Source organism: Lontra canadensis, unplaced genomic scaffold (genome assembly GCF_010015895.1).
Source record: "Lontra canadensis isolate GAN:19392208 unplaced genomic scaffold, GSC_riverotter_1.0 scaffold192, whole genome shotgun sequence".
In the NCBI taxonomy this organism is placed as follows: Eukaryota; Metazoa; Chordata; class Mammalia; order Carnivora; family Mustelidae; genus Lontra; species Lontra canadensis.
Genome location: NW_022631186.1, coordinates 1182180 through 1201770, shown reverse-complemented (window position 1 = coordinate 1201770; position 19591 = coordinate 1182180). Strand labels below are relative to the sequence as shown.

The following is a 19591-nucleotide window of genomic DNA, read 5'->3' as shown; positions in this document are numbered from 1 at the left end:
TTTTCAGTGCTATCTCCCTCTGGTTTTGATGTCAGGGTAATGCTGGCCTCATAGAATGAGTTTGGAAGTTTTCCTCCCATTTCTATTTTTTTTAATAGTTTGAGAAGAATAAGTATTAACTATTCTTCAAATGTTTGGTAGAATTCCTCCGGGAAGCCATCTGGTCCTCAACTTTTGTTATTTGGGAGATTTTTTTGATTACTGATTCAGTTTCTTTGCTGGTTATTTGTGTGTTCAAGTTTTCTATTTCCTCCTGTTACAGTTTTGGTAGTTTATATGTTTCTAGGAATTTATCCTCTTCTTCCAGATTGCCCAGTTTGTTGGCATTATTTTTTTCATAATATTCTCATAATTGTTTGGATTTCTGTGGCGTTGGTTGTTTCTTATCCTCTCACATTTGTGATTTTATGTATTTGGGTCCTTTCTCTTTTATTTTGGTAAGTCTAGCAAGAGGGTTGTCAATTTTATTAATGTTTTCAAAGAACTACCTTCTGGTTTCATTGATCTGTTCTATTATTTTCTTAGTTTCTATATCACTCATTAGTGATCTAATCTTTATTATTTCCTCCTTCTGCTGGGTTTAGGCTTTATTTGTTGTTCTTTTTCTAGCTCCTTTAGGTGTAAGGATAGGTTGTGATTGGAGATTTTTCTTGCTTCTTGAATTAGGCCTTTAATGGTATACACGTCCCTCTTGTGATCGCTTGTGATTGCCTCCTAAAGGTTTTGGACAGTCAGGTTTTCATTATCATTTGTTTCCATCTATTTTTAAATTTGCTCTTTAATTTCCTTATTGGCCCATTCATAGTTTAGTAGCATATTGTTTAACCTCCATGTATTTGTGGTCTTTCCAAATTTTTTCTTGTGGTTGACTTCTACTTTCATAGCATTGTGGTCAGTAAGGTTGCATGTTACCACTTCAATTTCGTTGTATTTTTTGAGGCCAGATTTGTGACCTAGTATGTTGTCTATTCTGTTGGGCCCATGTACACTTGAAAAAATGTGTATGCTGCTGTCTTATGATGGAATGTTTTATATATATATATATATATCTTCTGTTGAGTCCATCTGGTCTAGTGTGTCATTCAAAACCATGTTTCCTAGTTTATTTTCTGTATAGATGATCTGTCCATTGATGTAAGTGGGGTATTAAAGTCCCCTAATGTTATTGTATTTTTATCTTTTATTTCCTTTATGTTTGATATTAAGTGTTTTATGCATTTTGGTACTCCCATGTTGGGTGTATAAATACGTCCAATTTTTGGATCTTTGTGTTGGATTGTCCCCTTTATGATTGTATAAGGCCTTCTTCATCTTTTGTTACAGTCTTTCTTTTAAAGTCTAGTTTGTCTCGTGGCACCTGGGTGGCTCAGTCAGTTAATCATCTGACTCTAGATTTCAGCTCAGGGCATGATTCAGAGACCTAGGATAAAGCTCCACAGCATGCTTCTCACTCACTGGGGAGTTTGCTTGAGATTTTCTCTCTCCTTCTCCCTCTGGCCTTCCCAACCCTACCCCCACTCATGCTCTCTATAAAATAAATAAATAAATATTGAAAAAAAATAAAGTCTAGTTTGTATGATATAAGTACTTCTCTTGGGGCACCTGGGTGGCTCAGTTGGTTAAGCATCTGATTCTTGATTTTGGCTCGGGTCATGATCTCAGAGCCATAAGATTGGGCCTCGTGTCAGGCTCCATGCTCAGTGAAGAGTCTACTTGAGATATTTTACCTCTGTCCCTACCGCCCCCCTCCCGGTCTCTCTAAAATAAATAAATAAATCTTTGAAAAATGTTTCTTTCCAGCTTTCTTTTGACATCCATTTGTGACATAAATTTTTCTTCATCTCCTTACTTTCAATCTGCTTGTGTCTTTAGGTCTAAAGTGAGTCTCTTATAGCCAACAAATAGATAAGTCTTGTGTTTTTTTTTAATCCATCTGACACCCTATGTCTTTTGATTAGAGTGTTTAGTGCATTTACATTCAGAGTAATTATTGATAGATATATATTTAATGCCAGTTTATTACTTGTTTAATCATAGTTTCTAGAGATTTTCTCTGATCCTTGTCTTTTTTAAAAATATTTATTTACTTATTTTAGAGAGTGCATGGAGGGGAGGGACAGAGGGAGAGTCTTAAGCAGACTCTGTGCTGAGCATGGAGCCCAACACAGGGTTCCATCTCACAACCCTGAGATCATGACCTGAGCCATAACCAAGAGTCAGATGCTCAACTGACTGTGCCACCTAGACACCCCTCCTTTCTTGTCTTTATCACTCTTGGCTTTTTCCTTTCCACTCAAAGAGTCCCTGTTAATATTTCTTGTGCGACTGGTTTTGTGGTCATGAACTCCTTTAGTGTTATTGTTGTTTTTTTTTTCCTGGGGAATTCCTTATCTCTTCTGTTCTGAATGATAGCCTTCCTGGATAGAGTAGTCTTGGCTGCCAGTTTCTCCCATTCAGCACTTTTAATGTATCATGCCACTTTCTTGTCACTTGCCAAGTTTCTGTTGAGACATCCCCAGCTAGACTTATGTTTTTTCCCTTATAAGTTAAGGACTTCTTTTGTCTTGTTGATTTAAGATTTTTTTATCCCTATATTTTGCAAATTTAATTATGAAATGTCTTGGTGTTAGCCTGCTTTTGTTAATTTTGATGGGAATTTTCTCTGCCTCCTGGATCTGGGTATCTCGTTCCTTCCCCAGGTTAGAGACATTTTCAGCTGTTATTTCTTCAAATAAATTTTCTGCCCCCTTTTCTCTCTCTTCTTTAGGACTCTTATAATAAGAATGTTATTGTGTTTGATGAAGTCACTGAGTCCCCTAAGTCTATTCTTGTGTTGCATAATTCTTCTTTCTCTCTTTTGTTCACCTTCATTACTTTTCATTCTTTTGTCTTCCAGGTCACTGATTCATTCCTCTTCTTCTTGCAGTCTATTGTTCATTACATCAAGCCTGTTTCCAATCTTATTTATTGCATTTTTCCTTTCTGATTGATTTTTTTTAAACACTTTTCTCTGTGGTAAGGATTCCCTGCTGTCTTCCATTCTTTTCTCAAGCCCAGTGAGTATTCATATAAATAATTTTTGCTTCAAATTTTCCATCAGGCATGTTACTTATATCTGTTGTATTTACATCTCTGGCCATGGCCTTATCTTATTCTTTCATTTAGGATAAATTCCTCCATGTTTGTGTTTTGTCTAAGTCTCTACCTTCATCTCTGTGTTGGAAAAGCCAGTTATATTTTCTGCTCCTGAATGTAATGGCCTTATGACAATGGGGTCATGTAGTACCCAGGGCCTGGGCCTTCAGGGAGTGTCTCTGATGTGTGCTTCGTATACTCTGCTGTTGTGTTTAGGCTTCTCTATCCTTCAGGCCAGTCATCTGCAGAGGCTCTCCTTACCTCCAGTGGGCAGTGTTTGGTTCCTGTCCTGAATGAGGTGAGTTTTAAATAGGTATGCTCTGGTCTTCTTGTGAAATGAGATCTGACACCACCTCCACCAGAACTGAGGCCCTGCAGAACTCTCTGGTTGGGAGACATGGTCTGGCTAGGGGTTTGTGCTGATCTTTTTGGGGAGGGGCTCGCTGCACTGGGACTGAGGCAAGTGTGACTGAGAAGGGCAGTCCTACTAGTGTGCAAGGGTATGGGGCTTGTTGGCACTTCTGTGTTTACCCTAGGGGGCTCTGTATTTATGCTGATGGACAGGGTAGAAAAATGGTACAGGCCTGCTCTTTTGTCCTAGAAAGGCATCTCTGTGGATGCTGGCGCTCAGTGTGGTGCTCTGAGAAGAGCAAATAATCTCTCCTCTATATGCCTCAGGTGTTCTTCAGATCATTGTTTCCACACCCTCTGCCCCTGCATTGTTTGCCTGCCTTCTCTCCCAGAACAGCAAAGTATGCCCCAGGCTCTGTCCTAGCCAAGCTTGCTGACTTTTAAAATTTGAGGCTTTAAGCTCTGCTCTTTGCAAGAACTCATGAAATTCAGCCCCTCCTCTTTTCCAAGCCAGTGGTGTTGGGGAAACACTCTTATGCATTCCCCTGTGTTCCTTTCTCTCTCTTCCCCTTCTCCATGACCATGGCTCCCTCCCCTCTGCAGCACCTGTGATCTGTTTCTCCCCCATACCATGTCTCCCCACTTCCTACCTTTTTCAATGTGACATCTTTTCTTCCTTTAGTTGTGGAGTTTTTTCCTGTCAGTCTTCAGTTCTACTTCTGGGGTACTTCGAATGATTTGATAGTTATCTCATTATGTTCATGGAATAAGACATGCCTAGGGTCCCCCGATTCCACCGCCACTTTCCTTCCCCCGTCAACTTTTTTTTTAAATCTCAAACTGCCAAGTATATTATTATGTAAAGAATATAAAGAAAGTGATTATCTGTACATTAAGCTAGCTGATGCAGAGTGTACTTTACTCACCTGAAATGCTCAGATAGGAGACAAAAACATTTGTACCATAAATGATGTTGCTTGTTAATTCCAAAGCCTCTTACTTTCTAGATGCCTCATTCCTTTTTGAAACACAACACCAAAGTACTTTAAGAGCTATTCCAATAACATCCAATCGAAAAACATGAGATAAGGCAATTTTGTGAGTACCAAGACCCAAGCATCTCATTAAAGCCAGATGATGTTGAGTTGTTATCACAGCTATCTAAGTCTAATACCTGCCGGTATTATAGATCAGATAATGTTTATAAATAATATAATCTTGTTTTATACTACATCAACCTGACTGCTCTTTGAATGTGAATATCTCAACTGGTTACAAATGCTTTGGTATAACAAACCAGTCTTTAGAGATCTCCAGATATCTGCTGTCTACAGGGATTGAACAAAAAGGAAATATACCAGTGAATGAATATCCACCCATATAAGAGAAAGGGTCATTTAATCACCTTCACTTTTCAACCTTACAGGTTATCCAGACGCTTCATCATCTCTCACCGTGGAAACAGAAACATAGCGGTTTACATATTTCCTGCATCTCTCAGGTCAGTATTTTGAGGGAGGTACCTAGAGTGTTACCTGGACTGCTAAGAGACAGGCTTGGACGCAGACTCGAAAAGAAGTAAGTTTTTACTCTGGTGAACAAGTTAATTTCCTCACCCTCATATTATTCACATAAGTAGAAATTCTATATATAATTTATAAACTTGACTAATAAGCCCTTATACTGTGTTTCCCTTTCTATAGAACTTACATAGAATTCATGTGCATAACACTCCATCTCCCCAAAATTTTTAAATTAAATACCCATTTATTTATAACTTAAAATTAACAAATGTTAACATAGTTTTAAATTGTGCTTCAAATTTTTGTAGGTAAAAAAGAAATTATTGCCTTAATTTTTACACAAAAAGCACTGATTCTAAATACTTCCTTCAAAATGAAAAAAACAAACTAGTAGAAACATTTGCAAAACAAATAATACACAAAATTTAACATCCTTAATTTACAAAGATACTGCAAGTCAGAAAGGAAAAAAAATAGAACCATTAGAAAATGGGCAATAAAAAAATGAAAGTTTAGATGAAGAATAAACATGAAAATTGTTCAATTTCATTAGAAAGAATGCAAATTAAAATAGCCCAAGATATCAATTTCTGTCTACTAAAGCAACAATTTTTATAAATTATAGTACTTAGCATTGATAAAGACATGTTGAAACAGGTATCTTATATACTGCTGATATAAGTTTAAATTCATACATCATTTTTATGGCAATTTAATAACATTTATAAAAACCACAAAACGGTCATACAATTTTATTTGATAACCAAATTTTAGGAAAGTATTTTAATGAAATAATCTGAGTTCTGCAAAACTATGAATTATCAATTTATCATAATACCAGAAAAATAGAAACAAAACTAAATATCTAACAATAGAGGAATGGTGAAGTAAATTATTCCATTATTAGGATGAAATAGTTTGCACCATTAAAAGTAACTATTTTGAAGAATGATTAATAGAGTTACATTAAAAAGCTATATGAATGCAGTTTAATTTTAAAATTACATTTTTATCAGCTTTATTGTGCTATAATTCACAATACCATATAATTTGATGACTTAAAATGTACAATTCACTGGTTTTTAGGATAGTCACAGAGTTGTACAACCATCATTGCAATTAATTTAGAACATTTAGAAACTCCATACTCTTAAGCACTCACTCCTCATTCTTCCATTCCCACTACTTGATAACTACTAGTCTACCTTTCTGTCTCTATAGACCTATTTTGGACATCCCACATAATTCATGACCCCATAGTCATGATATATATGTGGCCTTTGAGGAGAAAATATTTGTGAATCAAATATCTGATAAGAGACTTATATGCAGAATATATAAAGAAATTTTACAATTCTATAATAAAAAGAAAAGCCAATTTAAAAATGACAAAGGATCTGAATAGACATTTCTCCATGTGAAATGATCAATAAGCACATGAAAAATGCTTAACACTATTAGCCATTAGAGGAATGCAAATCAAAAGTGCAAGATACCACTTAATATCCACTAGGATCCAAAAGACAGATAATAACAAGTGTTGACAATGATATGGAAAAATCAGAAACCTCATACATTACTGATTGGAGTATTAAATGGTTCATTCACTTTAGAAAAGTTTCACAGTCTTTCAAAATGTTAAGCATAGAAATACCATATGATCCAGAAATTCCAGTCCTTGTATATAATGAAGAGAAATGAAAACATATGTCCACACAAAACTTCTACATGAATGTTCACAGCAGCTTTATTTATAGTGGCCAAAATGTGGAAACAACCCTAACATGAATCTGCTGATAAATAGATAAATAACATGTGGCATATCCATACAATGGAATACTATTTGGCAACCAAAACAATACATGTTACAGCATTGATGAGCCTAGCTTTGACTGGAGAGAGCCTTCAACTTCTCTCTTACCAATATATTTTTGAAGTATAATTAAAGTACAGTGTTATATTACAGTATGGTTCAATTGTATACATTACTCAGTGCTCATCAAGATAAGTTGTACTCCTTCAATCCCATTTACAATTGCACCCAAAACCATAAGATACCTAGGAATAAGCCTAACCAAAGAGGCAAATAATCTATACTCAGAAAACTATAAAGTACTCATGAAAGAAATTGAGGAAGACACAAAAAAATGGAAAAATGTTCCATGCTCATGGATTAGAAGAACAAATATTGTGAAAATGTCTATGCTACCTAAAGCAGTCTACACATTTAATGCAATCCCTATCAAAGTCCCATCCATTTTTTTCAAAGAAATGGAACAAATAATCCTAAAATTTATATGGAACCAGAGAAAACCTCGAATAGCTAGAGGAGTATTGACAAAGAAAGCCAAAGTTGGTGGCATCACGATTCCAGACTTCAAGCTCTATTACAAAGCTGTCATCATCAAGACAGTATGGTACCGGTAAAAAAACAGACACATAGATCCATGGAACAGAATAGAGAGCCCAGAAATGGACCCTCAACTCTATGGTCAACTAATCTTCGACAAAACAGGCAAGAATGTTCAATGGAAAAAAGACAGTCTCTTCAACAAATGGTGTTGGGAAAATTGGACAGCCACATGCAGAAAAATGAAACTGGACTATTTCCTTACACCACACATGAAAATAGACTCAAAATGGATGAAGGACCTCAATGTGAGAAAGGAATCCATCAAATCCTTGAGGAGAACACAGGCAGCAACCTCTTTGACCTCAGCCACAGCAACTTCTTCCTAGGAACATCACCAAAGGCAAGGGAAGGAAGGGCAAAAATGAACTATTAGGACTTCATCAAGATCAAAAGCTTTTGCACAGCAAAGGAAACAGTCAAGAAAACCAAAAGACAACTGACAGAATGGGAGAAGATATTTGCAAATGACATATCAGATAAAGTGCTAGTATCCAAAATCTATAAAGAGCTTATCAAACTCAACACCCAAAGAACAAATAATCCAATGAAGAAATGGGCAGAGAACATGAACAGATATTTTTGCAAAGAAGACATCCAGATGGCCAACAGACACATGAAAAAGTGCTCCACATCACTCGGCATCAGGGAAATACAAATCAAAACCACCAAGAGATACCACCTCACACCAGTCAGAATGGCTAAAATTAACAAGTCAGGAAATGACAAATGCTGGCAGGGATGTGGAGAAAGGGGAACCCTCCTACACTGTTGGTGGGAATGCAAGCTGGTGCAGCCATTCTGGAAAACAGCATGGAGGTTCCTCAAAAAGTTGAAAATAGAGCTACCCTATGCCCCAGCAATTGCACTACTGGGTATTTACCCTACAGATACAAATGTAGTGATCCGAAGGAGCACGTGCACCTGAATGTTTATAGCAGCAATGTCCACAATAGCCAAACTATGGAAAGAACCTAGATGTTCATCAACAGATGAATGGCTAAAGAAGAGGTGGTATATATATATACAATGGAATACTATGCAGCCATCAAAAGAAATAAAATCTTGCCGTTTCCGACGACATGGATGGAACTAGAGGGAATTATGCTTAGCAAAATAAGTCAATCGGAGAAAGACAACTATCATATGATCTCCCTAATATGAGGAAGTGGAGATGCAATGTGGGGGGTTTGGGGATAGGGAAAGAATAAATGAAACAAGATGGGATCAGGAGGGAGACAAACCATAAGAGACTCTTAATCTCACAAAACAAACTGAGGGTTGCCGGGGGGAAGGGAGTGGGGAGAGGGTGCTGGGGTTATGGAAGTTGGGGAGGGTATGTGCTATGGTGAGTGCTGTGAAGTGTGTAAACCTGGTAATTCATAGACCTGTACCCCTGGGGCTAATAATGCCTTACATGTTAATAAAAAATTAATAAAAAAAATAAAATAATAGAGTCTTCTTCTTAAAAACAAACAAACAAACAAAAAAAAACAAAGATAAGTTGTACTCTTGTGCTCTTTATGTATTTCACCACTCCCCCCCAGCCTTCCCTCTGGCAACCTCTTGTTTGTTCTCTGTATTTAAGAGTCTGTGTTTTTGTTCATCATTTTCTTTGTTCATTTGTTTTGTTTCTTAAATTCCACATATGAGTGAAATCATATGGTATTTGTCTTTCTCTGACTTATTTCAGTTAGCACCATACCTTGTAGGTCTATCCATGTTGCTGCAAGTGACATTTCTTGCCAATATTTATATTGCCCTAACTCTGTTGCCTCAGCCAGAAAGAAAAAATCCAGATTCAATCTATCTGCCTTCTCCATTCCTATACTCAGGCTGCTGAGAATTACTACAAAAATAACAGAACTGATTATAAATACCGATTTCAACTTTTCACAAAAAAACACAACTGAGTTTACACGTTTGTGATCTCCAGCCTAAACTGGCTTGAAATATCTTCACTACTTACTTACTTACCAGTAGTTCTTTCCTCTATTAATCACAAGTTCATACAGTTTCTCATACCACTCTTACCCGTTATAGTAAAAGTCCTAACATGAAGTAGCACTAGAAAAAGATATAAAGGCACTCTGGAAAAGAAAAAACTATCCTGATTTGCAGATGACTTGACTGTCTACATAGATAATTCAAAGAATCTACGAAAACTCTTAGAACTAATAAGTGAGTTTAGTTAGTTCACAGCAAATAAGATCAACACACCAAGCATCTGTTGTGTTTCTATACACTAGTAATGTGCAATTGGGAAACGAAAATTAAAAGACACAGTACCACCTACAATAACTCCAGCAATTAAATAGCTAGATATAAATCTAACAAATCATATATAAGATCTGCATGCTGAAACCTTCAGAACACTGATGAAAAAGACCAAAGAAGTCTTAAATGAAGAAATATACTATGTTCATGAGTCAGAAGAATCAATATAGTTAAGATTTTAAGATTTTTTTTTTATTTATTTGACAGACAGATCACAAGTAAGCAGAGAGGCAGGCAGAGAGAGACAGGAGGAGGAGGCAGACTCCCTGCTGGGCAGAGAGCCCGATGCGGAACTCGATCCCAGGACCCTGAGATCATGACCCGAGCTGAAGGCAGAGGCTTTAACCACTGAGCCACCCAGGTGCCCTAGTTAAGATTTTAGTGTTCCCCAAATTGGTAGACAGATTTAATGCAATCCCAATTAAAACTGTAGCAGGATTTTTGTAGATATAGACAATCCGATTCTAAAATTTATATGGAAAAGTGAGGGAACTAAAATTGCCAAAAAAAATTCTCAAGATGAAAATCAAAGTCAGAACACAAAATCTATCCAATTTTAAGACATACTATAATTCCACAGTAGTCAAGACAGTGTGGTATTGGCAAAAGGATAGACCCATAAACCCAATGGAACAGAATAGAAAGTAAAATACAGAAATAGACCAACAGAAGGATGGTCTGTTGGTTTTTGCACAAAGATATAATTCACTGGAGAAAATACAGTCTTTTCAACAAATGGTGCTAGAACAACTGGACATCACTACAACATGTACATTTCACAACATATAAAAACTTAATTCAAAATGGGTCATATACCAAAATGTAAAATGTAAGACTATAAAATGTTTAGAATGTAGGAGAAACATTTGTCACTTTGACTTAGATTGTCACTTTGACTTAAGTTCTTAGATATGACATCAAAAGTAAAATACACAGAAGGAAAAATTTACAGTTTAGACTTGAACAAAATTTAAAATGTTTTCTCTAAAGAACGCTGTTAAGAAAATAAAAATACAAGCCACTGACAGGGAGAAAATACTTGCAAAACATGTGTCCACTAAAGGACTTGTATCCAGACTATATGTAAAGTCCTGTAAAAGCTCAAAAATAAGAAAACAAACACAATAAAAAAAATTGGCAAAAGGTTTGAATGGACACCTCACCAGAAAAAGTGGAAATAAGCACAAGAAAGGATGTGCAACATCACTAGCTTAGGAAAATGCAAATTAGAACTGCAAAAAGAATTCTTTACACTCATACTAGAATGGGTTTGTTTGCTTATTTATTTATTTATTTGTGTTATGTTAGTCACCATACAGTACATCATTAGTTTTTGATGTAGTGTTTCATGATTCATTGTTCATATATAACATCCAGTGCTCCATACAATTTGTGCCTCCTTAACACCTACCACCAGGCTCACCCATCCCGCCACCCCCCTCCCTTCTAAAACTCTCCATTTCTTTCCTGAAGTCCATAGCATCTCATGGTTTGTCTCTCACTCTGATTTCTACTCCTTCATTTTTCCCTTCTCATAATGTCCTCTGTGCTATTCCTTTTGTTCCACAAATAAGTGAAACCATATGATAATTGACTTTGTCTGTTTGACTTATTTCACTTAGCATAATCTTCTCCAGTTCCATCCAAGTTGATGCAAAAGTTGGGTATTCATCCTTTCTGATGGCTGAGTAATATTCCATTGTACATATGGACCACATCTTCTTTATCCATTTGTCTGTTGAAGGGCATCTTGGCTTTTTCCACATTTTGCCTATTGTGGACATTGCTTCTATGAACAGCAAGGCAAGAAACAACAAATATTGGAGAAGTTGTGGAGAAAGAGGAATCCTCCTACACTGTTGGTGGGAATGCAAATTGGTGCAGCCACTTTGGAAAATGGTGTGGATGTTCCTCAAAAAAATTAAAAATAGAGCTACAGGGGCGCCTTTGTGGCTCAGTGGGTTAAAACCTCTGCCTTCAGCTCAGGTCATGATCCCAGGGTCCTGGGATCGAGCCCCACATCGGGCTCTCTGCTCCATGGGGAGCCTGCTTCCTCCTCTCTCTCTGCCTGCCTCTCTGCCAACTTGTGATCTCTGTCTGTCAAATGGATAAATAAAATCTTTAAAAAAAAATAGAGCTACACTATGACCCAGAATGGGTAAATTTAAAAAAAAAATAGTGATAATTCCAAGTGTTGACAAGGATGCAGAATAATAGGAATTCTCCTACATTTCTGGTGGGAATGAACAATAGCACAGGTACTCTGGAAAACAGTTTGGCAGTTTGTTACAAAGTTTATTATAAAGTTAAATATATATTTACCATATCACCCAGTAACCTCATCTTGAATATTTCCCCTAGAATAATGAAAACCAGTGTTCATACAAAATTAGTATATGAAAATAATAGCTGTATTCTATCTGAGATGGTGGTTACAAGATAAAATGCCAAGTGTAAAAGTTCATAGTACGCATATATACACACAATAACATATATATACACATACACACACACACCACACACACACACACACACACACACACACAACTTACTGAATATGTTTCTCCAACCCAGGACTCTTCCCTGAACTCCAGACCTGAATCACCAATGCCTTTCAACTTCACCCATCCAAAACCTTTTTCCTATTTTGTTCCCACTCCTTCATCTCCCACCCACATCCACTTAATCACCAAGGTGTGTTGACTGTGTTTCCTAGCTGTGAACTTTTTTTTATACCGATGACCATGATCCCAGATCATGTTTCCCCTGTATTGCTGTAGTAGCCTCTTAACTGGTTTCCCTGCCTCCAGTCTTAACCTTCGTCCAATCCATTCTCCATATCACAACTAGAATGATGTTGAAAACTCAAATCTGTGTAGTGACTTTCATTGGCCTCAGCATAGTCTGAACTCCTTAACACAGTTTACAGGCCCTTTCATGATCTGGCCCTTGTTCATGTCTCCAGGTTCATCTCCCATAATTCTCAACTCCAAAGCTTCCTCTCCACTAGTTTTATCCCTACACCCTATGCTTGAACCACACTCTACTGCTTTCAGTCCCTAAAACACACGCCTGCTCTTTTCCATGATTGGGATGCTTTCTTAGCAGCCTCCCACCTCCTCCATTCCACTGTCCTTCATCTGGTTGTATAATATTTATTTTCCAGGTTTCAGCCTCCACATCATTTACTCAGGGTACATCACTGACTAACCTACATAGCTGAGCTCTATGTCCATTCTGTACATAGTGTTATGTCTCATAATAACATGAGCACACTTTTATTCTGTTATAATAATTTATTTACATGTCTAGACAGAAAAGATTGTAAGCTCCTTGAGGGCAGGGACTATGTATTCTTTACATTTTAGTGCCAGTTCCTAAGACAACACCTGGCATATGGTAAGTATTCAATAAATATTTGTTGAATGAATGATGAGAAGGAGGGAGAATGATAAACAGTCTCTGAAATTATAGGTCATTATTTTTCTTTATTCTTCTCTATATTTTTCAGTTATTCTATGATGAAAATGAATTGCTTTTATAATAAACACACTAGAATTAATTTTAAAGGTACATTAAACATAACAAAGAAGAAAAAACTATGAAGAAATGAAAATCACCTATAATTCCACCACCTAAGGATAACTTATGTTAATATTTTGTTGTATCCCTTCCAGTATTTTCTTTGAATATATTTTTTAAACATTGAGATCATATTGTGTTCAGTTTCAAATTCTGCATTTTTCATGAATGCCAATAGTAATTTCTCATTATATTAAGGTACTGCTGCTAATGTAATCAGTTTCCTACTTTCCAACATTAAGATTTTATCCAATTTTTCACTATTATGAATAAGGTCATCAATAATGTCATTGGATATTAATCTTTTTTCTCATTATCATTTTCTTAAGATAGAATCCTAGAAGCAAAGTTACCGGTATGAACTTAATTTCAAAGACTCTTAAAATATATAGCTAAATTGTTTTCCAAAAAGCTTATACTAATAACAGCTACTTCAGTGCCTACTATATGCCAGATTTGTTTCAGGTTGATTTTATTGTGCTTATTTTACAGATGAAGAAACTAAGGTCCATTGATGTTATTTGTCCAGAGTCACAGAGATAACAAGTAGCAAAGCTAGGATTCAAATTCAGAATTACCCACTTTCAAAGTGGGTAAATTTCTTGTGAATTTCAAACAATAAATATTTTGTGCTATCAATTATATATTTACTTGAGAAAACGTGGAAAATACAAGTAGAATGTAAAGAAAATAAAAATAAATTAACCTGTGAACCACCACTTTGAACAACTTAGTATATTTCCTCAGGTTTTTGTTCCAGATCCAATTTATGGGTTAAAAATAATTATAACATTGTATACATAATTTTTCATCCTGCTCTTTTCACTTAGAATTTTTCAATGTTAACTGAATAAACATAATTTTAATGGTTGCATATTATTGTCAATGGATGTTACTGTGTGGGTATTTACAGTTGTTCAGCTCACCTGTGAATTTCTTTTTTTCATTCCCAGGTCCCTCCATCTTCCATGAGGCTTACAGAATTCAATGTTGGGAACCATTTTAATCTTCAAAATAAGTCAACATGGTGAATTGAAAGCTTCACAATTTAAAAGCATTCTATCAAATACTTGCTGTGCAGATAGATGTTGCAGGACTTTACAAGTTATTTAATTTACTAACTGAACTCATCAATCTGGTAGCAATTAATTCAAGCCAGTCTTCCTCTCTTTCTTCATTTTACCTCCCCAATCTGTAAAAACCTACAGGTAACATATATACCTTTCCAGAGGCTCTTTGTGTTCCTCTTCACAGGTAAAGAGGAATTCAAAAGACTTCCATGTAGTTCCTAACTTCCCTGAAAAGACTGTTAATTATATTTATAGGGTCTTTGTGGTATCAAGGGAAATCAGACTGTTTGCTGCTGTGTACCTGTGCATTTATAAGCATGCATATGTGCAGCATATTTACACAAAATTCTGCTGTGGTGTTGTGAAAATCAAGGTTTAAAAAAATCCAAGGTTTTTATTCAGTCCTACTTTTTTCCCTAAATAGCAATTTAAATATTTGCTGGGCTGTGAACACCATCCCTATATCAGGTATCTAAAAGTCAAGAGGCATAATCAACACACAATAATCAAGGTCCTCAAACTGGAAATTGAACAACAATGCAAAACCTGTTCTCTGTCATAAATGTTGATGTTCCTGAAAGCACCACAGCTAATAGGGAAGATCAGATCAGATTTCAACTTTAGTAAACATAAGTATTGGTGTTTTAAAGACTTTTAATGTCAGGCTGTAGTAAAATTCTGTAGTTACTTTTATTATTTTCTCTGCTACCTAGCTTTATTTTTGCTTATATGAATTGTTCTTAGGATGAAAGAAAAACTATAACCCTAAGTTATGCACCATAGATTTTGTTAAGGAGCTTAAGGGTAATTTTCAGGTTTAATTACAATACTGTTCATAGGGTAATGTTTCAAAGTTGAAATTAGCCTAAGGATTAGCACTTAAGATCTATGTTTTCATAGCAGGGGTTAGTGTAGAGATAATGATAACCTAATAGTAATATGCCAATACTTTCTTTTTTTTTTTAGCTTTAGTGGTAGTTGAACCATTAAGACAGTTTACATTCATTCCCCATTTATTTATAATCAGCCTTTCTTTTAGTCCTAGTGCCTGAATCAACGAGAATGAACACTAATTCTGAGTCTTTATAATATATAACAATAATACCTAAGAGCATTAATGGTTTTCATTTATCAGCCAGTGTTCTAGTGCCCAGCTGCCAGCAATAGAAGTCCCAGCTCTTTCAGAAATTAGTGAGAGTTAGAGGTATCTCACAGATATCAAGAATTGAACTCTTAGAACATTGGGTTTACTAAGGAATCCCCACTAAAACCTTTTTGAGTAAAAGAAAATTTGCCTACCAGAAACTATTTGGTGTTCAGGTCCCAGCGGAGCTGAGAAAGTGAACAATTCAGCTATTTAAAGAAACAAAAAATCTGTTCACTTGGATCCTCTAGGTGATTTGGGGCCAGGTAAGACTTTTAGCATAAATTAAATGCATTGTGCCAGCATTTCATTTGAGAGAATACTAGACATGACAAAATCTTTTAGGGTCAGGGACTATTTCTCAAGCTCAGATGCTAAGAAGCAATGTAGAAGACTATACACACCAGGTTTCACAAATGAAATCATGTATGTTCAGGTGGGAAGATTTTTCCCCTTCCTCTCTCTCCAAAACACTCTCTGGTTTAGGTTTTTCTTGAAAGCTTATTTAGTCATTCACATGGTCTTATGATGGACAAACCTTGTGTTTTACTCATATAGTAATACACCTTTCTCTAAAGATAGAGCTATTACTTAACTCTACAGCCAGTGGGCCTCAAAGAAATCTTTCCCTTTCCCGTCTATAATTTTCTGTGAAGGGTTTAGGCAGGGTAGCTTCTAACTATGATTCAAAGTCAAGAAGGAATCAGTAACTTTTTTGATGCCTAGAGTGTATCAACACTTGGCACTGATACAAATCAGGTTATAAAAGACTTGGTCAAGAAACTACAGGGAAGCACTGGAAGGGTAAAGCTCAGGAGAACTATAATGCAAAGCTGATTGTTTAATGTCTTACAGATTTACATCATCTTCAGAAAGCCAAATAAATCAGTTTTAAGTGGGGGGGGGGTGGAGAAAGAAACCCTATTCCTATCTCAGCACCTTTATTTCACTAGTTTATAGACTCTGATAATACCCCATCCATACATAATTCAGTATTGACTACTGTACATACGCTTCCCCCCAATTGATTGACTACTGATTGACAGAGAGGCTCATTTAATAATTAGTGTATTCTGACCTGGCTCCATTGCCTGTTTTCCTTGGGGCCCTGTCAAATAACCTCTGTAGGATCTCATTCCCCAACTTTTGGTACCCATATTCACCTTTTGCAAAATAAGACACTTATTGTTAGGATCCTACAACTGAAAGGTGCTATGTAACTCCCTAGTGCTCTTATAAGTCTTTCATTGAAAGACTGGAATGAAAACTTGAACCATAACAGTATTTCTAAGCAAACCAGTATGCTCCATTCTTTCTTCCATGCTCTCATTGCTGACTTGTTCTTTCAGAGTTTAGGTTACTTTAAGTTCTTCAATTCATTCCAACAATGTTCTTGAAATAGAAATAATTTTCCGTATAGTACATCTGGAAAAGGTGAGGGCAAAAAAATAACGAGGTGACTTCCAAAAGCCCACAGCTGTCTGGAGCAGACCTCAGTTATCATGTCCAGTGCACTGTTAGGCTGACTTGGCTTCCCAGTACTAGAATTATTGGGGAACAACTTAGAACATTGAGATCACTTTGGGCGGATCACATTTCAGAAAAGCTCCACTTTGTCCAAAATCTAAAAGTATGCAATTAAACAACTGTTATTTTCTATGTGATATAAATGGTACATGTCTTTCCCACACTGGTCCCATGTAACACATGTATTTCACACTATGTGACATCAGCCAGTGCCATTCTCTCCTCTAGTACCCATAGAGCCCAATCTCAGGGCTGTCTTTGCCAGGGAAAATAATGTGCTTCCCTATGTTTATGCCAAATTGCACAAAGTGTTGTCATTGAGGTTAATGGAGATTAAGCACAATTCCAAGCAGGTATGTTTTAAGAATATTGAATGTACATTGTTGTGACATGCACCTGAAATTTAACATGGCCCCAATTCATAGGAATGTAACAGTCATGCAAAGCCTATCCCTTTTACCTCTCATCACACATATGTATCTACATACAAGTATGCACACACATGTACACCACACACTGTCCCCAAAACAGGCTGCTTGGTCATCAGGAGCGAATACTTTAAAGGAATGATTCTTTGTCCTCTCCTTTTAGAAAAAATGTCCAACACCCACTACAAATGAAGAATACTCCATTTATTCATTCTAAAACCTCTACTCCCAGAGTAGCTATGATACTTGGTGCAAAAGACAAAATTGTTAGACCCTTTCACAAGTCCTACATTCTTAGAAAATTCATGCATTCCATCCAATCAGTAGGAAATGACTTATGAGGTATGGTACATCTGCATTTCTTTAATTGTAATGTACCATATTAATTTGTAGTCTTTTGAATGCAGGGGTCATGTAATATAATAATGAAGAGGTGGCTCCTAATAGCATGCAACCAACAGCTGTTTGTTTCCCCAGAAGGGCTAGAGCTGTGTCCTGCACAGTGTTTGAAACTATTAAATTTGTTCTTTGTAGTGGGCTGGTATGTAGCCATCAGCAGAATGAGTTAAACTGGACAATGAATGCAATATATCAGGAAGCAGATTTTTAGTAGGGAATAGAATTAAAGATGGCAAAAAAAAAAAGCCAATAAGGTAAGGCGCATTCAAAGAATAATTGCTGTCACCCTGCTGGCTAAATCAGCAAAGAGACACAGAAGGGAAGCTGGTACTTAGTCTTGGTAATATATTAAATGTATTGGAGAGCCAGAAAATGAAAGGCACTTGGGCCCTCTGCAGTTAAGCTGAACTTACCAATTTGCTATAACTTTTTTTCCACCAATCTGCTCAAATTATTGTATATGGTATTCTTAAAATCATGTGTCTTGCTATAGAAACACCCGCAAATACTAATAAGCTTTATCTTCCTATGTCCTTTATTAAAAGAATATGCATAACATTGTTGTTTCTTTTGTATATTATAGTTTTGTTAAACAATGTTGGCAAAGCTTAAAATTTCAGACCACTTTAATGGAAGTTTCTATACATCTGCTTTCACAGGATTTTGGTAGAGTTTATTTACTTCCAGGTTGATTGGTATGTGTGTTATGTGGACTCTTCTGTAACATATCTACTAAACAGCCCCATCCCTGTGCTCGGTATTTCTTATATTCCTACATGGATATGAGTTGGGAACTTAGCAGCAATGGCTTTTAGGTAGAAAGCAAGACTACTCTAAATGGTACTTGATCATATTTGGTCTCTGCTCAGCCTCACATCTTTTGCCTTTCCCTCTTTTGTTGTGGTAAGTAAAAAGAAAAAGAAAGAACTTATGTGACTAAGGGTGATGTGAACTCTGGTTTATTTTTTTCCTTACACTGAAGACTATGTTTATTATTCTCCAGATGCTTGTCACCTGAAAAAAGAACACAATGGTCCTGAAAAAAGAATACAGTGGTGCACTTGCTCCTAAATTATAGATAACCCTCAGAGAAATAGTTGAAGAGACCCCCATTAAGTAAGTCCCAAGTAAAGTTTCCCTCAATAGGTGTACCATCTGCACAAAAATACCTTTTCAGACAAAATGAAGAAAAAGCCTCCCAGTTAGCCAGAAAGAAGGCATAAGTCATTGAAAAAAAAGTATTGAAAGCTGAAGTTTGGAACAGTCATTGCTGATCTCAACTAAATAATAATGGAGAACATGAATTACTTGAGAGAAACCCAGCCCATAGAGGTCAGGACTAACACAAAACTAGAAAAAAGTCTTTTAATCCAATTAAAATATAAAGTAAGTTATAAATGTAATTATAAAATAGTACTTACTTTATCTTAGGTGAAGACCTCAAACATCTCAGCTGAAAATCCCATTTCATTTATTCCAAGGCATCAGCTACAAACAGCTTATATTTGCATCACACACAGTGTAAAAAAATTCAAATACTGCAAACAAAAGACAATTAATTTCTTTCTAGATTAAAAAAGGAGGAATAGGGCGCCTGGGTGGCTCAGTGGGTTAAGCCGCTGCCTTCGGCTGGGGTCATGATCTCAGGGTCCTGGGATCGAGTCCTGCATCGGGCTCTCTGCTCAGCAGGGAGCCTGCTTCCCTTCCTCTCTCTCTGCCTGCCTCTCTGCCTACTTGTGATCTCT

General features: G+C 36.4%; 1 protein-coding gene across 1 annotated transcript in view; it reads left to right on the top strand.

Annotated features, from left to right (window-relative positions):
- The window catches only part of ZDHHC15 (zinc finger DHHC-type palmitoyltransferase 15), a 162218-nt gene extending 144403 nt beyond the window's left edge, over window positions 1–17815 (top strand). The window contains exons 11-12 of the mRNA XM_032847726.1: window positions 4913–4987; window positions 14232–17815. Coding sequence (XP_032703617.1) covers window positions 4913–4959 — 47 coding nt within the window. The 3' untranslated portion in view covers window positions 4960–4987; window positions 14232–17815. The remainder of the gene's footprint in view (window positions 1–4912; window positions 4988–14231) is intronic.
- The last annotated feature ends 1776 nt before the right edge of the window (window positions 17816–19591 follow it).